The sequence below is a fragment of the Centruroides sculpturatus genome, unplaced genomic scaffold, assembly GCF_000671375.1.
Source record: "Centruroides sculpturatus isolate CEXI.00-Female unplaced genomic scaffold, Cexi_2.0 scaffold207, whole genome shotgun sequence".
Lineage (NCBI taxonomy): Eukaryota > Metazoa > Arthropoda > Arachnida > Scorpiones > Buthidae > Centruroides > Centruroides sculpturatus.
Window position 1 is genome coordinate 638,089 of NW_019384378.1, and position 21,739 is coordinate 659,827.

Sequence of the window (21,739 nt, forward strand, 5' to 3'; positions counted from 1 at the left end):
CTGATTTTGCATTTATAATTTTATCATTTTTTTACCTTTGTTACTTTGTTATAACTAATAATTTTTTTGTTTATAAGTATTTTGTACTTTTGTTTTGGAATGATTTTTCTGTTTGATATTAGATTTGCTTACAACCAAAGAAATTTATAATATACCTTCTTATCTATATATTTTCTAACATTTTAAAATTGGCAATTTAAAAATTTTGTTTAAATTCCTATACCACTATGAATGTGGATGGATTGAGCCCTTTACCATACTTAGTTTAAGAAACTAAAATTTCTAGTTTCATCACTGAATACAGTAGACTATTGAAATGGAAATGACAGAGATAACTTTTCAGTTAATGAAATTCAGTTATGGAACTACAATTATTTTAAAGAGATTGTAAATATCACAATACAAACATTATTGTTAGACTTGAAGACATTATACAATTGTACCTCGTACTTTGAATGGCTCTAACTTCAAATGATTCAATGTTTGAATGATTCTTCAAAGTTCAAACTGCATGTGGAATGAAAAATGCACTTGAAGTATAAAATAAGCTTCTGAACAAAGAATATAATCACAAATTAGCAATAATGTATTAAAATAAGCTTCTGAACAAAGAATATAATCACAAATTAGCAATAATGTATTAAAATTCACAACTTAAGTGACTGCTAATTTGTTAGTAGTAAGGAAATGGAAGATACCACAGAATATAAGTAAAACAAATGAATTTTAATTAGGAAAAGATTTTTGGAAAATTCTCCACTGTTTTCATTTTTCTTTGGAGGGGACCAGGACCCCTTGGCTCCCACTGAGTGCCACTGTCAAACTGTTACATCACATAGCAGATCTGGCATGTTTAAAATACTGGAGTCTCTAGAAAATTATAAAGCCATGAAAAATTGGACTGCTGTCAACTTCAGGGAATTGGACAATTTATCAATGGTTCAAACTATAGTAAATTACTTCTGTATGCTATCAAGTTTATTGATCAAATATAATTAATAAAATAAGAATATTAACTTTTTTTCTTTATGATATACATTCTTTACATATGGCACATGTCTAAATCTTGGCTGTTTAAAAGTTCCATTTGAGTTCTAAATTCAATTTTGTATTCTTCTCTTTAATAGACTTATGTAATTTGAAGATGTCCAATTGATATGGATGAAAGCATTCATTATATTAAATACTTCTGTTGTTTAACCGGTTTGATGTACTGGTGTGTTTTTAGTTAAAGTATTAGTTTTTACTTTCTTCCATTTAATTAGTCTATTTAATTCTAATTAATTCTTCTAATTAATTAGTATTAGTAATTAATTATAAACTTTCTTAAATATTTTTGTTTCTTTACTACTTGCTTAGGCTTTTTTTTTTTATTTATTTACTATCAATATTTTCATTTTATATATTTTATTTCATAAAAGGTATTAATGGGTGGTCAGTACGCTAGTGATCCTATGAAAGAACAACTTGCTAAAGATAATGCTGTTGTGGTAAGTACATTAATTAATCTACAGTAAAATATGTCTATAAAGAATAGTTTACAAATGTAAAGATCCAAATGTGATAGTTATATATTAAAGCCAAATGATTGCCAGATTATATAAAAAGAAAGTAAAAACACACCGAATATGGCATTTACAGTTTTTTATTTTTGCTAGCGCTTTCAATGAACTTATGTTCATCAACTTCAGATGAACAATAAAAAACTGTTAATGCTGCACTCAGTGTGTTCTTTCTTTTTGTGATATTTGATATGAGGTTCAAGCTGTATTGTGTTATATTAAAATATTAATTTAATTATAATTGTTAAATTTACCAAGAGATGATGCCTAACATATGTTTCTAGTGTCAAATTACTTAGCATTTAATAAATAATAATAATAATAGTAATATAGTTCAATATAATCAGACAATTGTTTGGCTTTTAAAAATAGTATGTACAACATTAAGTTTTAAACAGTATTGTTATTTTGTATTTATTATTTTTATAATGAATAAATAGTATATATATATAGTATGAAATTATTAATAATTATTAGGTCTGTACTGAAGGCCGATTAATATTGGAATTTACATTTGATGATCTTATGAGGATAAAATCTTGGCATTTTGCAACAAGGCAACACAGAGAGTTAATTCCTAGAAGTTTGATTGCTTTGCAGGTAAAAACTGATTTAAATGTTTAATCTTTGCAATCCAAAGAAATATGATAATTAAAATTTTGAAAAATTTGCTAATTTAATATGTATTTTGACAAAATTTCTATTAATATACAGTAAAGTTGTTGATTTAATTTTTGTTATACAGCTCTCCCTTAATAGTCCGACAGGTATGGAACCAAAGGGGTGTTGGATTACCAAAAGTGTCCGGATTACCGAAAATAATTACATATTTTGCATTGTTTTGCTAGCAGTAGCTTACAATATTCCCTACTCCAACTGTTCAAAAAGAACTGCTCACAGAAAACACACGAAATGTGTGTCATCATGTAAGAATTGGATGGGGAGATTCACGTCACGACATGCTTCTGTGCAAGCAGACACGTAACGGGGATGGGTACCTTGACAGGAGGTGTGTCAGACTACTGAGCATGTCGGATTAAAAAACGTCGGACTATCAAGGGAGAGCTGTACTAAGATAATTAAAAATTATGATAAATTTTATTTGTTCTCTTAAGAATTATGAAGAGTATAGAAAATTTTAGTTTTTGCTTCTTGCTTAAATAATAAATGTTACTATAAAATAAAAGCCAGATTTATTTAACTTAACAAATATGCATGTTTAAAATCCATTGAACTTTATCTTACATTTATAAAATCTTTAGAATGAAATATTATTAAAATTTAAAAACTTTTTAAAAATATTTTTAAAAGGAAACTGTCTTTTGCTTTTATTTCTCAATTCTACTTCCATTTATGTTCTGTTCACCTGATGATGTGCTAATTATCAAAAGTGCTTATGATTAAAGTATGTATTGACTCAAAATACATACATTTGAGTCAATTATAATTTTTAACACTAAAGACAGTTTATTTTATGCTTAATGAGTATATCTTGTTGTAGGTCAGCATTATCTTTAAGATATAATCAATTATTTTTATTATGAAATTGTTATAATTGTTCAATTCTGATAAATTTGATAATTAATTATTTAATACATAAAAAAATATAAATTCGACTATTAACAAAGCTAAAAACTTTGTATTTGTCCTTCTTTTCGCCATTCTCACCATCAGCAATACTTTTAAAAAGTTCACAAAAAATGTATTAAATGTAAATAACGCCGGCCATGGATTTTATTATTTTTACTTAAAATTAATTATTTAGTTACCATATTTTATAAAAGTATATTTACTATTTTAATAATAAATTATTTGATTTTTATATTTATTTGCATTAAGTTATGATTATTTTTTTTAAATAAATGTAAATATTGTAATTGTGTATTATAATTATCAATATTTAATTAAACTTTTTGTTATAAATTGCAACCATATTACATTTTGTATGATTTTGAAAAATAGCAATTTTATATTATTATTAAGTAATATTGATAATAAATAATTCTCTGTGTATAAAAATTTAAATAATACATTTTATATTTATACAGGATAAAAAATTTATATAAAATTGATTCAAGAAAAAATTATAGTGAATGATATTTATACATTATCTATAATTTTACTGTGTGACATTGACCAATGATGGCAAATCAATGGCACACTTTCCAAATTTTTTCTGATATGCATCAAATTTAATAATAAATTTTTATTTTATTAGATTTTGTCTAATAAAATAAAAATTTATCCCTCTTGTCAGAATTCATGGCAATGAATTTAACGACAAGGACAAATGACAAATCTAAACAAGTTATCTCATAGTTGACCTATCCAGAGAATTCTGTTCCATGTACTAACTACAAGATAGCTTGATCAGCTTGCATAAAACCAAATATAACTGTAGATTATAATAATGGTTTGTCTGGCATAAATAAGTCATATCAAATACTTAATTATTGTTTGGCATTAAGAAATATCATCAGCTGACTAAAAATAATTTGCATTGCATATTCTGAAAATAATAATATATATGTACATCTTTTTCCATCAGATAACTGATTTCAACAACAAAAGGTCTGAAATATTTGATTGGAAATAAAATGCGAAACATTGCAAATAGAATTAAAACTGAAAGCAAATTTCATTATTTTGAAGTTATAATACTGGAGGAACTATCCTGATTAAGTTGTGTCAATTATGCATAATAGTAAAAAGGTTTCAAAACATGCTGTTACTGTCCAATGTGTATGGATAAGCCAGCTCTTTGTATGGAAGTTAAAAAATAATAATAAACATCTTTAAACACAATATTTTCATGAGTTTTAATGGCACTGTACTTTGTAATATTATTTTTTTAATTGTTTTGTTCTCTGGTGCCATATCTCATTTCTCAGCTTTATTTCAGATGCCAACTATTATTTATATTTACAACTCCACAATGTCACTCAGCCAGCTAATGTTTTACCTGGCGAGGTATATATATATATGTATGTATGTATAACAAACATTGCAAAGCTTGATGAGTATATGGAATGTCTACCTCTAGTAACAAATTACTTTGTATTATATTTAAATTAGTGGAATTATAGCCTGATTATTTAGGTTATCATTTGGTGACATTTATATATACTTATCAGGCTTTGTAGTATTTGTTATACTTATATATACATATATACCTCACTGGGTAAAACGTTAGCCGGCTGAGTGCCATGCTGGAGTTGTACTTAGGCCATGAGCATAGGAGTCATCCCCAGCCAGCGTTGTGATTATTTATATTTATTTGTTACAAATGTGTTTATTTCTAACATTAAAGGTAAGATCACATTTTACCAGATAACTTGTAGATGAAATATGATAAAAGAATGCAAACTACAAGTTAACTTGGTAGTCAACATTTTAAACACAAGTGATATATTTTTCTTTTAAAGTCATTCTGTCATTTTTTCATATTTTTTAAAGTTATTTATTTGCTGAAGATAATGTTAATAAAATGTCATTTCTAAAAGTGGCAATAAATTGAGTATTGAATTAAGCCTGAAGTACCTTAAACAACAAGAATTGCATGTAACTAACTGATATAGTGGAACCTCGCTTAACTTTTCAACAGTAGACTAGTCAGGTATGCTTCTACCCCCAGTAGTGGAGAATAAACATGGGAAATTTTTAAAGTATTTTTACGCACATTTTTTCTCATTACCGTTTCAGAAAAAGATTTTGTAAACAGTTATGTCTAGTAAAAAAAAGTATTTTTTTATTGTTACATAATTAATTTTTTGGTGAAATTTTTTTTCGCAGTAGTTCTTGGCGATACCTCCAAAAGAATTTAACAGATATATCTGTCTTTCATCACTGCCACACGATCGCCCTGGACGGATATATCTGTCCTTCCCTGCTGAGTGGTTAATGAGCATAATTTGTTCCAGAATTTTACTTGTAATGTGAAACACTCATTAAGCAAAACAATTATGCTCATTTCTAGGCACATCAAAGACTTCTTAGGACAAGAAATTTTGTAAGTTTGTTTGTTTGTGGCATTGTTCCATCTGTGCAAAGCTTTTGTAGAAACCTTTGTGTTTTGAACAGTGGTGTCTTCAAATATGATCATTTTTTTCAACATTTTCAGGAAATTTACCTTTCAGAACTATGAGGAACAGTTCCACATTGACTGTCGAGAGAGTTTTGGTCAGAACTGCTAACGCATTCTTCATTCTGTACTTTTATGAATATGGTTTTCCATGGAATGGTGAATTCTTTATCTGGATTTGAACCTGAACTAATGAAAATGTTCCATGGGTTTTTAGGAATAATCAAATTAGTTTAGAGTATTTTAAATTTAGAAAGTTATTTTAAAAATTTATATTTTTATTAGAGTTTGTAATTATTTGTTTTATTAGTAACCAACAAATATATCCAGCATTGCCCATTGAAACTGAAAAGTGGCTAAATGTTAAAATGAAAACCATATTACAGATTTTGTTATTTTAGCATACAGTTGTTTATTGTGAAGTGTCGAGGAGATCAAATCATGGGATGAGTGGGATGTCCAGATTTCACGAAAGTCTATTTTTTCCCCAAAATTCCAGAGAATAAGTACGAAAAGTTTGGTCTGGATTGGACAAAGGGTTTAGGAGTTAATAAGGGGGAATGAAATCAGGAGGGTAAGGAGTCCAGGTTTTGTGATATTCTATATTTTCCTCAGTTTCCAAGTTAAACAAGAATAATTTGGAGCAGATCAACCAAAAAACAAAGAATAGAGAGATAAATATTTTGTATCTTATATAAAACTAATGAGGGCTCGTTTAGTCTAAAGCAGAACTGCTTAGTCTATTGGACTAAACATTACATAATAATTTTGAGGAACCATCTAGCTTAACAGTTCTGATGGAACAGTTCCACACTTGGATCAGTTCCAGTTCCAGCAGAAGCAGAACTGGATCTCCCACCAGTAGTCTTCAGCACCCTGGGTCATCTGCTGGTGACTTCTGGTTCACTACCATTGGTCCTACTGAATTACCCTGTTCTAGAGATTTTATGGTTGTAACCTGTTTGAATGAGAATAACAATGATGTTATCCATAATTTATTCTCAGTACTCCAGAGAAGAAGATAACTTACCAGGGGACCTATTCTGAGCTCTTCTGATAACTCAATGAGAGCGATACATGGGACATTCGATAAGTCCCCTTAGCGAAAGACAGTTAACAAACCTTAGACAAATCACTATTAACATTAAATATGTTTCACTACAGGTAATCAGTCGAGATGTGTCTGGGTTCCATGCTATCGATAGCTATTATGCTTTAACCAATCACAGTTTAGTTAACATTGTATTTTTGTCACGTGACTGCAACCCGCCATTTTCTGAGCGAAGCACATGGTTTTAGCATTGTCATGTAACAGTGCTAGTGAAATAATTTTGTTTTAAAATGTCGAAGAAAGGCAAACATAGCAAGCGAACTACAAGTTGCAAGTTTGAGATGCTTGTTAATGTTATGGAAAACAACCCTAAATTAATGTCAGGGAAGTTAGATGCTTCCTTTACCGTAAAAGATCGCCAGAAATTGTGGCAAGAAATAGCCGACCATCTGAATTCCAATGGAGTTGGCTAACAAAAAGACCCAGAAAGATGGCAAAAAGTAACTGATAGCTTTGAATATAAATATATAAATATCATTTTAATTTATACATATGCAAATGAAACCTATTTCAGAAGTAATGTTCACGCTATAGCTACTTACTTTAAATTTTAACAAGAAAGCAATTATTCATACAATATTCATAAATAGTTAAGGTAATTATTTTTAATACAACAACATAGTTTATTAACTCTCTCTAATTGCCCGTGAAGTAAAACCATTCTTACACCAAAAGATGCCATGTTGTTTACACTTTCGTTATGTTCCTAACGGTAGCTCGAGCGTGATCGATAACAAAAGCTTGCACATGGCTATCAGAACCGAAAACAAAATGTACGGCTCGGAATAGCATTTTCACAGTTGATTAAACACAAATCACATGGTTCTGATAGAAACTGGTTTTTATTGTATTTTGTTAGCTTAATGATAATACTCAGAATAGATCCCCTGGTGATAGATCTTTTTGTGCTCTCTGTAGCATGAAGACTTTTCACCAGAACTACCACCAGAATATTTATCAATTTTTTTTGAATCAGACTAGCTTTCAACATTCTTTTAATAGATGCCACCTACTCATTTCTCAATAGGTTCTTTTGTGCTAGGGAAAGCGGGAAAAAGATCTATTGAGGAACAAGTCTGTCTGTCTTTCATTAATCTCAAAATGAAGTTAGATAGGTAAAAAGCAAGAACAGATATAGAAAGCTGGTGACCCTGGTTAACTATATACAAACTTCCAATCTGGATCAGAAGTCACATGATTTCAATTCAAAAGTTTCTTTAGAATGGAGTTAGATGAAAATCGAGACCAGATGCAGAAAGCTTAGGACCAGAAACCCTGATAAATTTTTAAATTAAAATATGATTGTTATAATGCTGAACTGTAATTTTTAATGTCACAATAAGTAATTAAGATTTTATTTTCTTTGTTTTATGATTGTTGGTTGGTGTTGTTTCCTTTTGAAAGTTTGTATTTTATTAGTTTTTAGCCATTTAAGTTTTTAGTTTGTATTTTGGTTGTTTTAGAACTAAAAAAATGCTTGATTTTGGTTTGATGTTAACACTAGAAGCACCATATTAGTCAGTTTGACTGGAACATGATTTTATAAGCTCAAATTTTAACACTTGCATTTAATTTTGCTTTCATGATTTTATTTTTTATCTAAAATGAATGCTTAAAACATTTTGACGATATTTTTAATAATTAACAAGTATATATCAAGTTATATTACTACTATTGTTATTAATTAATTATTAATTAACAAGTATTATATGTACATGTTTACTTAAAAGTGCCAAATACAGTTGTAATGACTGGTATTGAGAATACATCTAGTACAGTCGATCTGCCTATAACACGGTAGATATGTTCTGGTTTTTATGAATCCATTTTCTATGAGTCCAGCCAATCACAGCCTGGCACGTATGCAGTTTACGGACTACGGCTGTTTGAAAGGTTTTCTTTCATAAAATTAATCGATTCTACACTAATTTCACCCAACATTTCCAAAACATGTATAATTTTTTGGGAATAATCCATGAACTATGCTATAAACAAAAAATTGGAGGATTACTTACTGAGCATGCACTGTTCGACTACGCCATTGCTTAAGCTTATTTTTGTCATGGAGCTTGCCATCGAATGGTGCTTGCGTGCTTCCTGATAAATTACTTTTTTTGAGAAAAATTCACTGAACTTTGGAGACAATCATTAATATAAATATAATTTTTGTGGACATTAAATAATAAATGGTTTTTAGTAGGTCTGCTGCTCGTTTAAACTCAATGGTTTGTGCAATATCTGCTATTGGTCTAGATTCGACTAATCCTGTCGCAACACAAGTCGGTGATGACGTTTTACCGAATTATAGGAGTTTTGTTTAGCATGTTTGCATGAATACTTTTGCAATTTTTTCAGTGTGGTATAGGAATCCGAACTATAGGAACCCGTGTTATAGGGGGGTTGACTATACAGTGTCAGATGATTACAGTGATATCAATTTGCCATCTTTTGGTGTTTCTACAGCAAATCAGCATGGTTAGAAGAAGAATTGAAAAATTTAGCAACTTTCAAATTTAGAAGTAAACTAATTGAAAGATAGGATTGCTTGAGAAGTTGTAAAACCTGAAAATTCAAGCAGATTGATGATACAGGAAATCCTTATTTATTCAAACTCAGATAGTTCAAAATCCCATTAGTTTGTAACTATACTTTTGTCCCGATCAGGGATATAGAGATTTGCATGTTAAGGAATTCGGTTAGTTTGAAATATGGCTATTTCAAAATTTGAAGTAAAAGTTCTGTCCAAATTGTGATATGCATATGTTAACTCATTTGTTTAGATTGAAGTGCCTTCATGCTGTAAAAGAACAATAGACTGAGAACAACTACTCAGGTTAATATGGTTTTGCTTTTACAGTAACACATTTTCAGGTGTCACCTTACACATGGACTACCCTTTTTTTCCTCTTATCTCATAAAATACAGCTGGNTATTTGTTTAGATTGAAGTGCCTTCATGCTGTAAAAGAACAATAGACTGAGAACAACTACTCAGGTTAATATGGTTTTGCTTTTACAGTAACACATTTTCAGGTGTCACCTTACACATGGACTACCCTTTTTTTCCTCTTATCTCATAAAATACAGCTGGGTTTTGGGATTGCAAGATTAGACTACAAGTAACAGATTGAGATATCTAGGTTCTAGGTTGAGGTTCTAGATTACTACATTTGGGCGACTTACTATTTTTTGGGCCACTTTAAAAATAATTTGGACTACATTTTAAGGAACTATGGTTAATTTTTTATAAAACTTGTTGGGCATTTTCTACAGAAATATGTAAATCTCTGATATTTCAAAGTCACTATTATTTTGTCTTTGAATTTCAAACTAATGAGAAATTCCTGTATAAGGCCACATGGACAATCTTCCAAGAGAATGTCTCCCGAGAAGACATTTTGTGGAAAACTGGATCCTATTTAGATGTTAATGTCTCACCAAGTGTTGCCACACAGTCAGTCCTTTGGTGATATGTGAACCCATGACCAACTATCAGTGTTATAAGTATTCAGTGGTTTTATCCACTTGGCCAGTGGTGGGACCTTCATTTTAGAGCTGGCAGAAAGCTTGCGAAGTAACACATTAGCGATAAAAGTACCTTCTGTTCCAACATCACAAACACTGAAATCAATTGATGACATCAAGATGTTCTTGTTTTATTAGAAAGTTTTGTAACTTAAATCTTCATTATTTTTGAATTGTTTGTAACATCTAATTTACTAATAAATTAAATAAAGATAATGACAAGCTTTTTTTGTTTTGTTATCAATTTTATTCTTCTTTTAATATAATACAGAATCTTTATTAAAAGTGTTTTAAAGTTTTAGATATCATTTACAAACATCTCAGAACCCAATTTATTATTAATAAGCCAAACAACTACTGCATTACCAGATTACAAATAATTGCAAAAAACTATCCCAATGTAAACTGGTAATTGTATATACCATTTCTACTTTGATCCATTAAAAACTACAGTGTTTTGTATTTTTTCCAACATATAAAATGTTAAAAATAATTTTTATCATTATGAAACACTTTTTTGCTGTATGCATTTATTCATACTTATATTTTGATTTATAGTGATTGAAAAATATATTTGTGAACAAATTTCTTTCAAATATTTATTGTATGTGTGTTTTATAAAAATTAATTACACAGAATAAAATAAAATACAGAAATCATATCAAATTATTTATTTCAGCTATAATTAAAGTTTGAAATGTAATATTTGTATTAAATTTATTTGATGATAAAAATGTTATATCATACTTTTTCAGACACAACAACAAGATCCTGCTATGCTGGAACAACTTTCTAAAAATATTACTCGTCAAGGTTTAACAAATTCAACACTGAACTACCTCAGAGTAAGTATATTGAACAAATATAATAAAAAATATAAACAATAAGTTGTTCCAAATAATTGATATTTTTTATTTCTTAACTCTTTCTCTGCCCTACTAGTTTTTTTTTTTTTTCTTGTCAGTTTCCACTAAATTGACTTACTTAGCTGTTCTTCCATGATAGTCTCATGCTAGGCTATATGACAGTAAAAATTTCAGTCAAAAAAAAATTTCAGCTTATCACAGGTCTCAAAACAACTGCAGCAGAAATTTGTTGCCTTTCCTTTCATTATATATGAATTCATATATTAGATTATTAAGAATAGTAAAATTAAAATATTTTACTTAGTATTTTAGATATTTATTGTTTATATTTTAAAGATAAATTCAAAGGAATATGGATTTATTAATTAACTAGCAAAGAATGCTCAATGTTGGCAGAGAGTAACTATGCAAAATTTGGTCACAGGATTTGGCAATTTGTGAGGTTGAAATCAAGGGAAAGAATGAGGGTCCAAGTTTTAAAGTAGCATATATAAAATTTCTCCAGATCATTGAAGAGGTTTGGGAGTTTTGGGCAAGAGTTGAAATAAGAGAGAAGTGATGAGTCAGGGTTTTATGGTAGTCTATTCCCTCATACCCAAAGCTGACTAGATAAGATAATCAGTTTAAAAAACCCCACTAAGTGGTAAAGGAGATTGACCTTGAATGGAGTAGACAAATGACAATGTGAGACAAATGTCTGCAGTAAAAACATCTTTCTTGTATATTTTCCTTTTTTTTAATATGAATATACTATATAGCCTATATTCATCTGGAGGAATAAGCTTTCTAATATTGAAAAAATTTTAAAACATTCTTGCTTTATATGTTAATATAAATTTATATTATATCTTTTATTCAAATATTTAAATTAGTGTTTTTTTACAATTCTATATGTATAGAAATAAAATATAATATACATATTTTTCAAATTATTTAATAATATGTAAGTGATTTCTTATTACTCTTGGATTATAAAATAAGTATTTTGTCATTTCTAATCTTTTCAGCTGTGTGTCATATTAGAACCGATGCAAGAGCTTATGTCAAGACATAAAGCTTATGCTCTAAGTCCTAGAGATTGTCTTAAAACCACACTGTTTCAAAAGTGGCAACGCATGGTTGCACCACCAGGTATGAGTTTTTTAATTAATTTAAGAAATGTTGAAATTAAGCTAATTAAATTATTATAAATATTCCATATTGTGTAAATGAATATTTATAATCCTATATCTTATAAAAAAAATTATAAAGTCTTATAAAATTTTTGATGGACTTATTTGGAATTAATTTTGTTTTTAAAAAATTAAAAGTTTTGGGGTTGACTACACCTATAAACACTATACTTATGGAACTCAAAATTGTGTATAAACACAGTGTTTGTGGCACCTGTACCATAAAGCTGTGCCATAAAATGTTCATGGCATGGGTGCACAAACACTGTTTATACACGATTTTGATTTCCATAAATACAGTGTTATAGGTGTAGTCTAACCACAAAATACCATATTACAATTTGTTTATATTAAGCAATTATGGCATTCATATTTATGGAAATTGGCTCACTCACTCTGCTTCTGTGCCAAACTTCCATTCATGCCATAATTGCCTATATTATAAACTAATTGCATAATATACTATCAGTGGCAGCCTTAGGGGGTGGCGAGCAGGGCAATCGCCCGGGACCTCGCTCTTGGAGGGGCCTCGCGCAACAACCAAGTAGAAAAAAGTTGATATTTAAAACTTTTTATTTTNTATTTTTTTTTTTTTTCTTGTCAGTTTCCACTAAATTGACTTACTTAGCTGTTCTTCCATGATAGTCTCATGCTAGGCTATATGACAGTAAAAATTTCAGTCAAAAAAAAATTTCAGCTTATCACAGGTCTCAAAACAACTGCAGCAGAAATTTGTTGCCTTTCCTTTCATTATATATGAATTCATATATTAGATTATTAAGAATAGTAAAATTAAAATATTTTACTTAGTATTTTAGATATTTATTGTTTATATTTTTAAGATAAATTCAAAGGAATATGGATTTATTAATTAACTAGCAAAGAATGCTCAATGTTGGCAGAGAGTAACTATGCAAAATTTGGTCACAGGATTTGGCAATTTGTGAGGATGAAATCAAGGGAAAGAATGAGGGTCCAAGTTTTAAAGTAGCATATATAAAATTTCTCCAGATCATTGAAGAGGTTTGGGAGTTTTGGGCAAGAGTTGAAATAAGAGAGAAGTGATGAGTCAGGGTTTTATGGTAGTCTATTCCCTCATACCCAAAGCTGACTAGATAAGATAATCAGTTTAAAAAACCCCACTAAGTGGTAAAGGAGATTGACCTTGAATGGAGTAGACAAATGACAATGTGAGACAAATGTCTGCAGTAAAAACATCTTTCTTGTATATTTTCCTTTTTTTTAATATGAATATACTATATAGCCTATATTCATCTGGAGGAATAAGCTTTCTAATATTGAAAAAATTTTAAAACATTCTTGCTTTATATGTTAATATAAATTTATATTATATCTTTTATTCAAATATTTAAATTAGTGTTTTTTTACAATTCTATATGTATAGAAATAAAATATAATATACATATTTTTCAAATTATTTAATAATATGTAAGTGATTTCTTATTACTCTTGGATTATAAAATAAGTATTTTGTCATTTCTAATCTTTTCAGCTGTGTGTCATATTAGAACCGATGCAAGAGCTTATGTCAAGACATAAAGCTTATGCTCTAAGTCCTAGAGATTGTCTTAAAACCACACTGTTTCAAAAGTGGCAACGCATGGTTGCACCACCAGGTATGAGTTTTTTAATTAATTTAAGAAATGTTGAAATTAAGCTAATTAAATTATTATAAATATTCCATATTGTGTAAATGAATATTTATAATCCTATATCTTATAAAAAAAATTATAAAGTCTTATAAAATTTTTGATGGACTTATTTGGAATTAATTTTGTTTTTAAAAAATTAAAAGTTTTGGGGTTGACTACACCTATAAACACTATACTTATGGAACTCAAAATTGTGTATAAACACAGTGTTTGTGGCACCTGTACCATAAAGCTGTGCCATAAAATGTTCATGGCATGGGTGCACAAACACTGTTTATACACGATTTTGATTTCCATAAATACAGTGTTATAGGTGTAGTCTAACCACAAAATACCATATTACAATTTGTTTATATTAAGCAATTATGGCATTCATATTTATGGAAATTGGCTCACTCACTCTGCTTCTGTGCCAAACTTCCATTCATGCCATAATTGCCTATATTATAAACTAATTGCATAATATACTATCAGTGGCAGCCTTAGGGGGTGGCGAGCAGGGCAATCGCCCGGGACCTCGCTCTTGGAGGGGCCTCGCGCAACAACCAAGTAGAAAAAAGTTGATATTTAAAACTTTTTATTTTATCCTTGGCTATTAGTTATAACAATAAAATAAATTTAATTTATAGTACAGTATATATTAATATTAATAAGTGCATACTATTTCAATTCACATACTTTTCACAAAGGACAAGGGCCTCGCAAAGATCTGCCGCCCAGAGCCTCACAATGGATAAGGCCGCCGCTGTATACTATTATTGCATATTTAAAAATTATGCTTATTATATGGGAGAGAAATTGATAAAAACAATTTTTTTCACTTCATGCTGGGAATGTTTTATGGGAAATGTTTTTATTATTAGTTTCTTTTTACTGTCATCCCTGTTGCTGACCTCTGTTTATTTAGATTAGTCCTACAAATACCCAGGAAGAATAACTGCACTTTCTCAGTGTGATATAAGTTAGTTTAGTAATTACATCTGTTCAAATGTGACATTTGTTGTTTTGGTAGAAGTTATACTATGGATGTTCAATTAAAGCCTGTAAACAGCCTTATAGCAAGATAGTGAAACAATATACAGCAGTTCTCATTATATGGACCAAACTAAAAATTACTTAAATTCCTTTTATAATCCGTTACTGGTTATATCACTTGAGTGTAATTTCCATTGCCTCATGGGAGAGCAATCTGTTTGGCTCAGCTGTAAAATATCTCAGCTAAACAAAAATGTTTAAAAATCCAGCTGTTTTATTCTGAACAAACATTGAGAAAGGCTAAAGAGCCTTTCTCAATGTTCATAATGGCCATTATCAGAATGCAGAATCTGATGACCATTGAAAGTGATCAAAAATATTTTCTTACTTCAACAAATAAAATACATTGGTTTCTAATAAAATGCTGCTTGCATTCTAAATGCTTTTTACTCTGATTAGTTTTATCCTTGCAAAAATGCTCACTTTAAAATTTAATAAAATTATTTTCTTAAAATTAGCATTTCTGACTATTTTAAATAGTTATTTTCAGATTTTCAGAAATGGAAAGAATTGTAATTAATTTTTCCAAATATGTAAAATTCAAAATAAACTGAAAAGTAATATTATAAATAATAAAAGTTGTTTAAAAAATGTGCCAGGAATTTAATTAAAAAAATCATTATAAGCAACCTTATTAACCCAATGCAAAGCAATAACACACCAACAACTGCTGTAAATCATCTGGCTATAATTTGGAATAAATAATTACAAATTACAAATGAATTTGGCATTAGAGGGAGGCGTTAAGCACCATTAAAAGTAATAATTAAACTGGAAGAAAACAGCTTTGCTGGGTATTTGGCTGACTGAGTGTCTTGTGTGGATGTTTACTGGGCAAGGGCTCTGAATGCACCCCTAGTCGGCACCATAGTAACTGACAATGGTTATAGTTTAACGTTAAATATACTGGAAGAGGAGATTGGACCTCCAGTCCGATCTCCTCTTCCAGTTCGGGCCAATTCTTTTCTTTCAGTTTAATCTAAAATTATTTAATTAGATTGCAGCGCCACAGTTCTAGTGGAAATTTAAATTTGCTGACTAGAAAGCTTTTGGTTAATTGACGTTTCGGTTGATCGACATTCGGATAATCGATGCTCTATTGCAATGATTCTCAAACTTTTTCGATCCACCGCCCCCTTTGTTCCATAAAGTTATACCCAACGCCCCCTAACCCATTTTCTCTTGTGTGAGAAAAGGATTGGAAATATTCTTAGGAAAACTTTTCTATGAATCTCACACTTTGTGCCCTTACTGTACATTGTTCTCATCATCTGGAAACCATTAAACGCAATGTTTCCTCTTATCAGCCCCAATTTTGCCTTTGGTCACCGTTCAATACCCTGCCTCTATCATAGATCTATTCATCGCGCCAGAAGGGGGCGTTATTGCTTACTTTGAGAAACGCTGAGCTAAAATAAAAGTCAATGTGTTAGAAATATTCAAGTTGTGACCTTCAATAAAAAATAAAAAATATATAAAATGTCAACATTTTATATATATTCCGTCGAATTTTTATATATAGAATTTGTCTGCCGTCGCCCCTCTATATTTCCTTAACGCCCCCCAATTCTCTTTGAGCCTTCTACTGCCCCCTGAAAGCCTCCAGCGCCCACAAGGGGGCATTATCGCCCACTTTGAGAAACGCTGCTCTATTGTATATTCATAAATCTAACATAAAGATGAAGGTAAACTTAAATCAGAAGTTGTGACTCTTTTTTTAATAGTAAAAACATAATCTGAAAATTGCTATTTAAAATAGAACTAGGATATTGTGCTACTTTGTCTTGTGATAGAATTGAGATGGAGCTGGAAAGAAAGAAGCGATCCTTGTATCTGAAGTTGAAACAGGCAAACTTTACATTTGCCACCACAAAAGAAGATATTTTGCACCTCCTGGCCACAGGAGATGCAAATCCTTGCACCAACCAGGTATGGAGAGATGATCCTTGCATTTGCCAACATAGAAATTTGGATCACCTCTATCGAAGAACAATGCAATCGATGGAAATGGCAATTCTTTGTTCTTGTATTTTGTTCGTTTTTCGCACCTATTCTCTGTTTGGCACACACAATGCTGTTTTTATTTTTGACCCATAGGTCTAAATTTCATTAGGCATGCTCAGTTGCAAGAGAGAGCATAAACGCTGTCACTTTAATACCTCTGTGTATTGAACTTTTATATAATTAATTATTATAAAATGGCAAAAAGTATAATTTTGAGGGTAGAGATGAGTTTTATAAAAAAAAAATATGTAAATAGTAATAATCAGTAAAATTTTCATTTAAGTCCAACCACACTTGAGATAGGAGACATGACCTGTCTATCTCCCCACTCCCTCAACCTTTAACCAACAAAGTTAATAGCATCAATCCCCCTAATACACAAACTTCCCTGAAAAATTAGAGAAATGTTTGACAAGGATACAGGAGTTTGGGTGAACAAAATTATATTCCCCCATACACACACACAAACGTCCATACATACAGAAAAACCCAAGTTTTTTGCATTTCTTAATATTTTAAGGTCATGAGTCCAGAAATGTAAAATCTTATGGGATCACTTTTTGATGGATCACCATACTTTTTATTTATTCTTTATAACAGCCACAAAAGCCACAATTATACAAAAATACTGATTGGTCAAAAAATATGTTTGCTTTTGTTTATTAATTTTGTAGGGAAATTAACTGTTTTCAGGACTTGATAAGTATCTCTAAATAAATTAAAAATGTGTTTTCAGAATTTATTATTGATTTGTTTTTTAAGTATTTACTGGAATCTTAATGAGAATATTTTTCTCCGTAGAATGGATTCAGTATTAAAGGCAAATGATATTTTTCTTATTTAAAGTTATTGATGTAACTGCATAACTCTTAAATTCATTACTAAATTTCATAATTGTAAGCATTTATGAGATTTAGTACATACATGTATTGGTAAATATTTATTTAAATAATAAATTTATAAATCTAATTAAAAAGTTGTGTCAAAACTATTTAAATTTTTTATTTCTTAAATTAACTTAAACAATTTATAATAATTTTAATAATATAATCTGCATTTAACAGTATAGTATATTTTAATAAACATTTCATAGATTGTACAGTTTAGAGTTGAAGCTTCTTATTTGTTTATCAAAATTTAATATGAAAGAAAACTTAAAATAGAAGTAATAATTCTGTTTTACATTTTTTTCATGGATAGAAACACAAAGACCACCAAGTAAAAGAAGAAAGAGAAAATCATCAACAACAAACAATGCTGGTAATACGACAGGTGGTACTGGAACTGGCAAAAAGAAAAATATGTCTCCAGGTCCTCCTAATTTTTCTCTAGCATCTCAGGTATGTATTTTAGTATATATGAAAATTAAATTATTAAAATTGCTGTTAGTAATAAAAATTTTTCTTTACACTATTTAAATATTAATATAATAAAAATTATAGAAAAACTGTATTATATCATGGTACTATATTCAATAAAGTTTCAATTCAAACTAATAATTTTCATTATCAATAAGAAAATTAATTTTACCATTTCAGTCATAAAATTATCAATTTTTTGAGTAAATCTGTATACTTTATATTATCTTAAGATTTTAACATTTACATTGATGTTAACCTTTCATTAAAGTAATCTTTAATAGCAAGGCATTAATCAATATAAATAAAACTCACTAACCTTATGTGGGCCTTGCATTTAATTGTGAAAACTGTAACAGTTTTTGCAATTAAATGCAAGGCACACATAAGGTTAGTGAGTTTTATTTATAACCTTTTATTGTTTGCATGACATCTGATAAACTGTGATTTTTTTTTTTTTTTTTTTTTTTAATTTAGTCAATAATAATAAGTTATTACAATGCAGTTAATTTTCTACTTAAGTGTCTTGTCACAGTGATATGTCTCCACTAGCTTAGCTAATACAGTTTGAATTATTGTAATAAAATGCATGAGACTTTATTTTGTGAGAATTAGATTATATTATGTGCATTCCTGTATTACAATATGCATGTTTTTTTAATCTGGCAATCAAACATCTCTGTATATAAGAACATTATAATTACTTTTTTTATTAATTGTAATATTAAGAAGATAATTAACGTTTTATCTGTAACTTCATAGACAAAAACCATTTGACTAAATACAAGTACAGGGTGTCCATAAAGTCTGTGTGCAATTTAATTAATTTATAACTTTATTAGTACTTGTGATAAAGAAATTATGTATAATGTATTGGAAATAAGAAAATCTATATATTTTTTTATTGTTTTATTGTATTTTATTAAGTTTCCACATGTCCACCATCATTAGTAATACAAAGGGTAATACGATTTTGTAGTTCTCTAAAAATATTTGCCAATTGATTTACAGTAATGCCTGAAATCACATTAGTTAATTTAGCTTTCAAGTCTTCTAATGATTCAGGTTTGGTTGCATACACTATTCTTTTCACATGTCCCTATAGAAAAAAAAAATCTAATGGAATCAAGTCTGGCAAATTTGGAGGCCAAGAAAATGGTCCATCACTTGTATTGAAGAGTTACTAAATAATTTTACTTAAAACTGTGTAGTACATTAAGCTTTCTGATACTTTTTACAGATTTTTTTTCCTATCACAAAGTTATAAATTTTTTAAATTGCACACAGACTTTATGGACACCCTGTATTTGTAATTTGACTATTTTATATTTCTATTATATAATAATCAATGTTGTGATATGTGCAAAAATGAGAGGTTAAGATTAGAATCTTTCAATTATTATGTTTTAACAAATAAAAACATTTTTATAAATTAATAATAAAATATTTAGTAATCATAATAATTATAATGAATATTATTACAAATTTGTTCTTGTGCATTAATTATAATTAGAAATAGCTTTCAAAATTTTCATTGTTTTATTAAAAGCTTTGAAAACTAAATTTTTTTATTTAAAAAATTTCAATTTTATGATGTAACATATGTAGCATAAAATAACATTAAACTAGTAAAAAGAAAGAGGGAAGAATTAATTTATTTGACATAAATGAAGTACTGTATTTTATTTGTTAATATGATTATGATATCATTCTGAAATTAACTGAAAATGAATTTGACTCAAATTATGAAAGTAATATTACAAAAGGTATTGAAATTGTGGAAGAGTAAATTTAAGAAAAAGACTTTTAAAAAATTGTTGTTAATAAAATAGAGACTTAAAATACATGAAAATAAAACACAAAAGCCAATAAAACATAAAGAAAGATATAAGATTAGTACTCTTACTATTTTAGTATTAGGCTACGGTTAATATGGATGCGAATTCTGACGAAATTTTGTTCTGACAAGTATGTCTGAAATCCTCGTCAGAACAAGATGGTTACACTGTGCGCGTTTTCTGATAGTCAGTACGTTTCTGCCTCCCAGCAAAATGGACGAACTTGATGAGTTTTATTTTCTTGAAAGTCCGTTGATTAAGTTATTGTTGATAGGTGGTGGGAAAACAGAACATGTTAACCACTTATTTTCCATAAGAGATGATAAGGGAGAGTTCCAAATGTTATATCAAGATTTGTGGGACAACCCGCAAAAGTTTTTTGAGTATTTCAGAATGAGACCAAAATGAGAAATATCTCTGTTGTGATAGTTTTTGTCTTTCATGTCCCACAAACACCTATTCCCGAACACAAGACTAATCAATTTATCAATTTCCATGTTGTAAAAACCAAAACACTCAAAATTCAACATCAGAACGCATGAAAAAATCAAACTCATTTGAATGCTTGAATGATTCTGACTACATCATTCGTGTTCTGACATGCCCTTCACTGCCAAAGTAAACACTCTCATTGGAAAACAGGTATTTGTTTGTTTGGATGAATTCATCAGAACTCGTCAGATCAAAATTTCATCAGAATTTGCATCCATAGTAACCGTAACATTATACTGTAGTAAATAATACTAAAATACTGTACTAACATGATCACCCCAGCACCTTCTTCACTAATATTACTGTCACTCTCAAATAGTAAATTATATTTAGTATATCCATTGTATTACTTACACTATATATTTTTAAAGGATTTGACTGCAATATTCATATTAATATTCTTAACTGCATTTGTCCTTTAATGATTGCTCAGTTTTATTATACCTTCACTTTTTAAGAAGCAGCGAGACTTTTTAAAGTATTTATAAGAGGGAGGAAAACATTTTATGTTAACAAATATAATACTCATTGACCTTTACCTATTTAAGAAGTTATTAGAAGCTATAAAATACTTTCTAGAATTTCCAAAATATTGTTACATTTGTGAGGCTCTGGAAAGGTCCGAACCCTCACTAAAATTCGCGTTAAAATAATTATTTTAGAGAAAAAATATATAGTAGTTAGAAATAGATTTTTATTTTATGAAAACGCGACACTAGACAATAGAAGACTTTTAAACAATAAAAGAATGTAAGTCCGTCGATCATTTCCGGTTGGAGATCGGATTAAACTTCGATTTTGACCTCTCCCGCGCCCCCGAAAGTTTTCGAATTGTCATCAGGTGACGAGGAGAGACCAATCGGAAAGGGGAATCTGAGAGAAAACAGATAAAACCCCGGAAATTTGAGGACGCGACGGCTTCTTCTCCTGAAAGTTCCAAGTGACAGACCTGTTGTTGTGTGTGTGTCTCGCACCCATCTTCGTCTCCATCTCCCGACCTCGGATCGACATCTTTCCATCAAC

The 21,739-nt window shown here is 29.4% G+C and overlaps 1 protein-coding gene across 1 annotated transcript in view; it reads left to right on the top strand.

The window, feature by feature from the left end:
• Positions 1-21,739, top strand: part of LOC111617759 (LIM domain-binding protein 2-like) — a 61,727-nt gene that overhangs the window by 30,786 nt on the left and 9,202 nt on the right. The window contains exons 4-8 of the mRNA XM_023359049.1: positions 1,422-1,490; positions 2,040-2,162; positions 11,034-11,123; positions 12,152-12,275; positions 18,229-18,368. Coding sequence (XP_023214817.1) covers positions 1,422-1,490; positions 2,040-2,162; positions 11,034-11,123; positions 12,152-12,275; positions 18,229-18,368 — 546 coding nt within the window. The remainder of the gene's footprint in view (positions 1-1,421; positions 1,491-2,039; positions 2,163-11,033; positions 11,124-12,151; positions 12,276-18,228; positions 18,369-21,739) is intronic.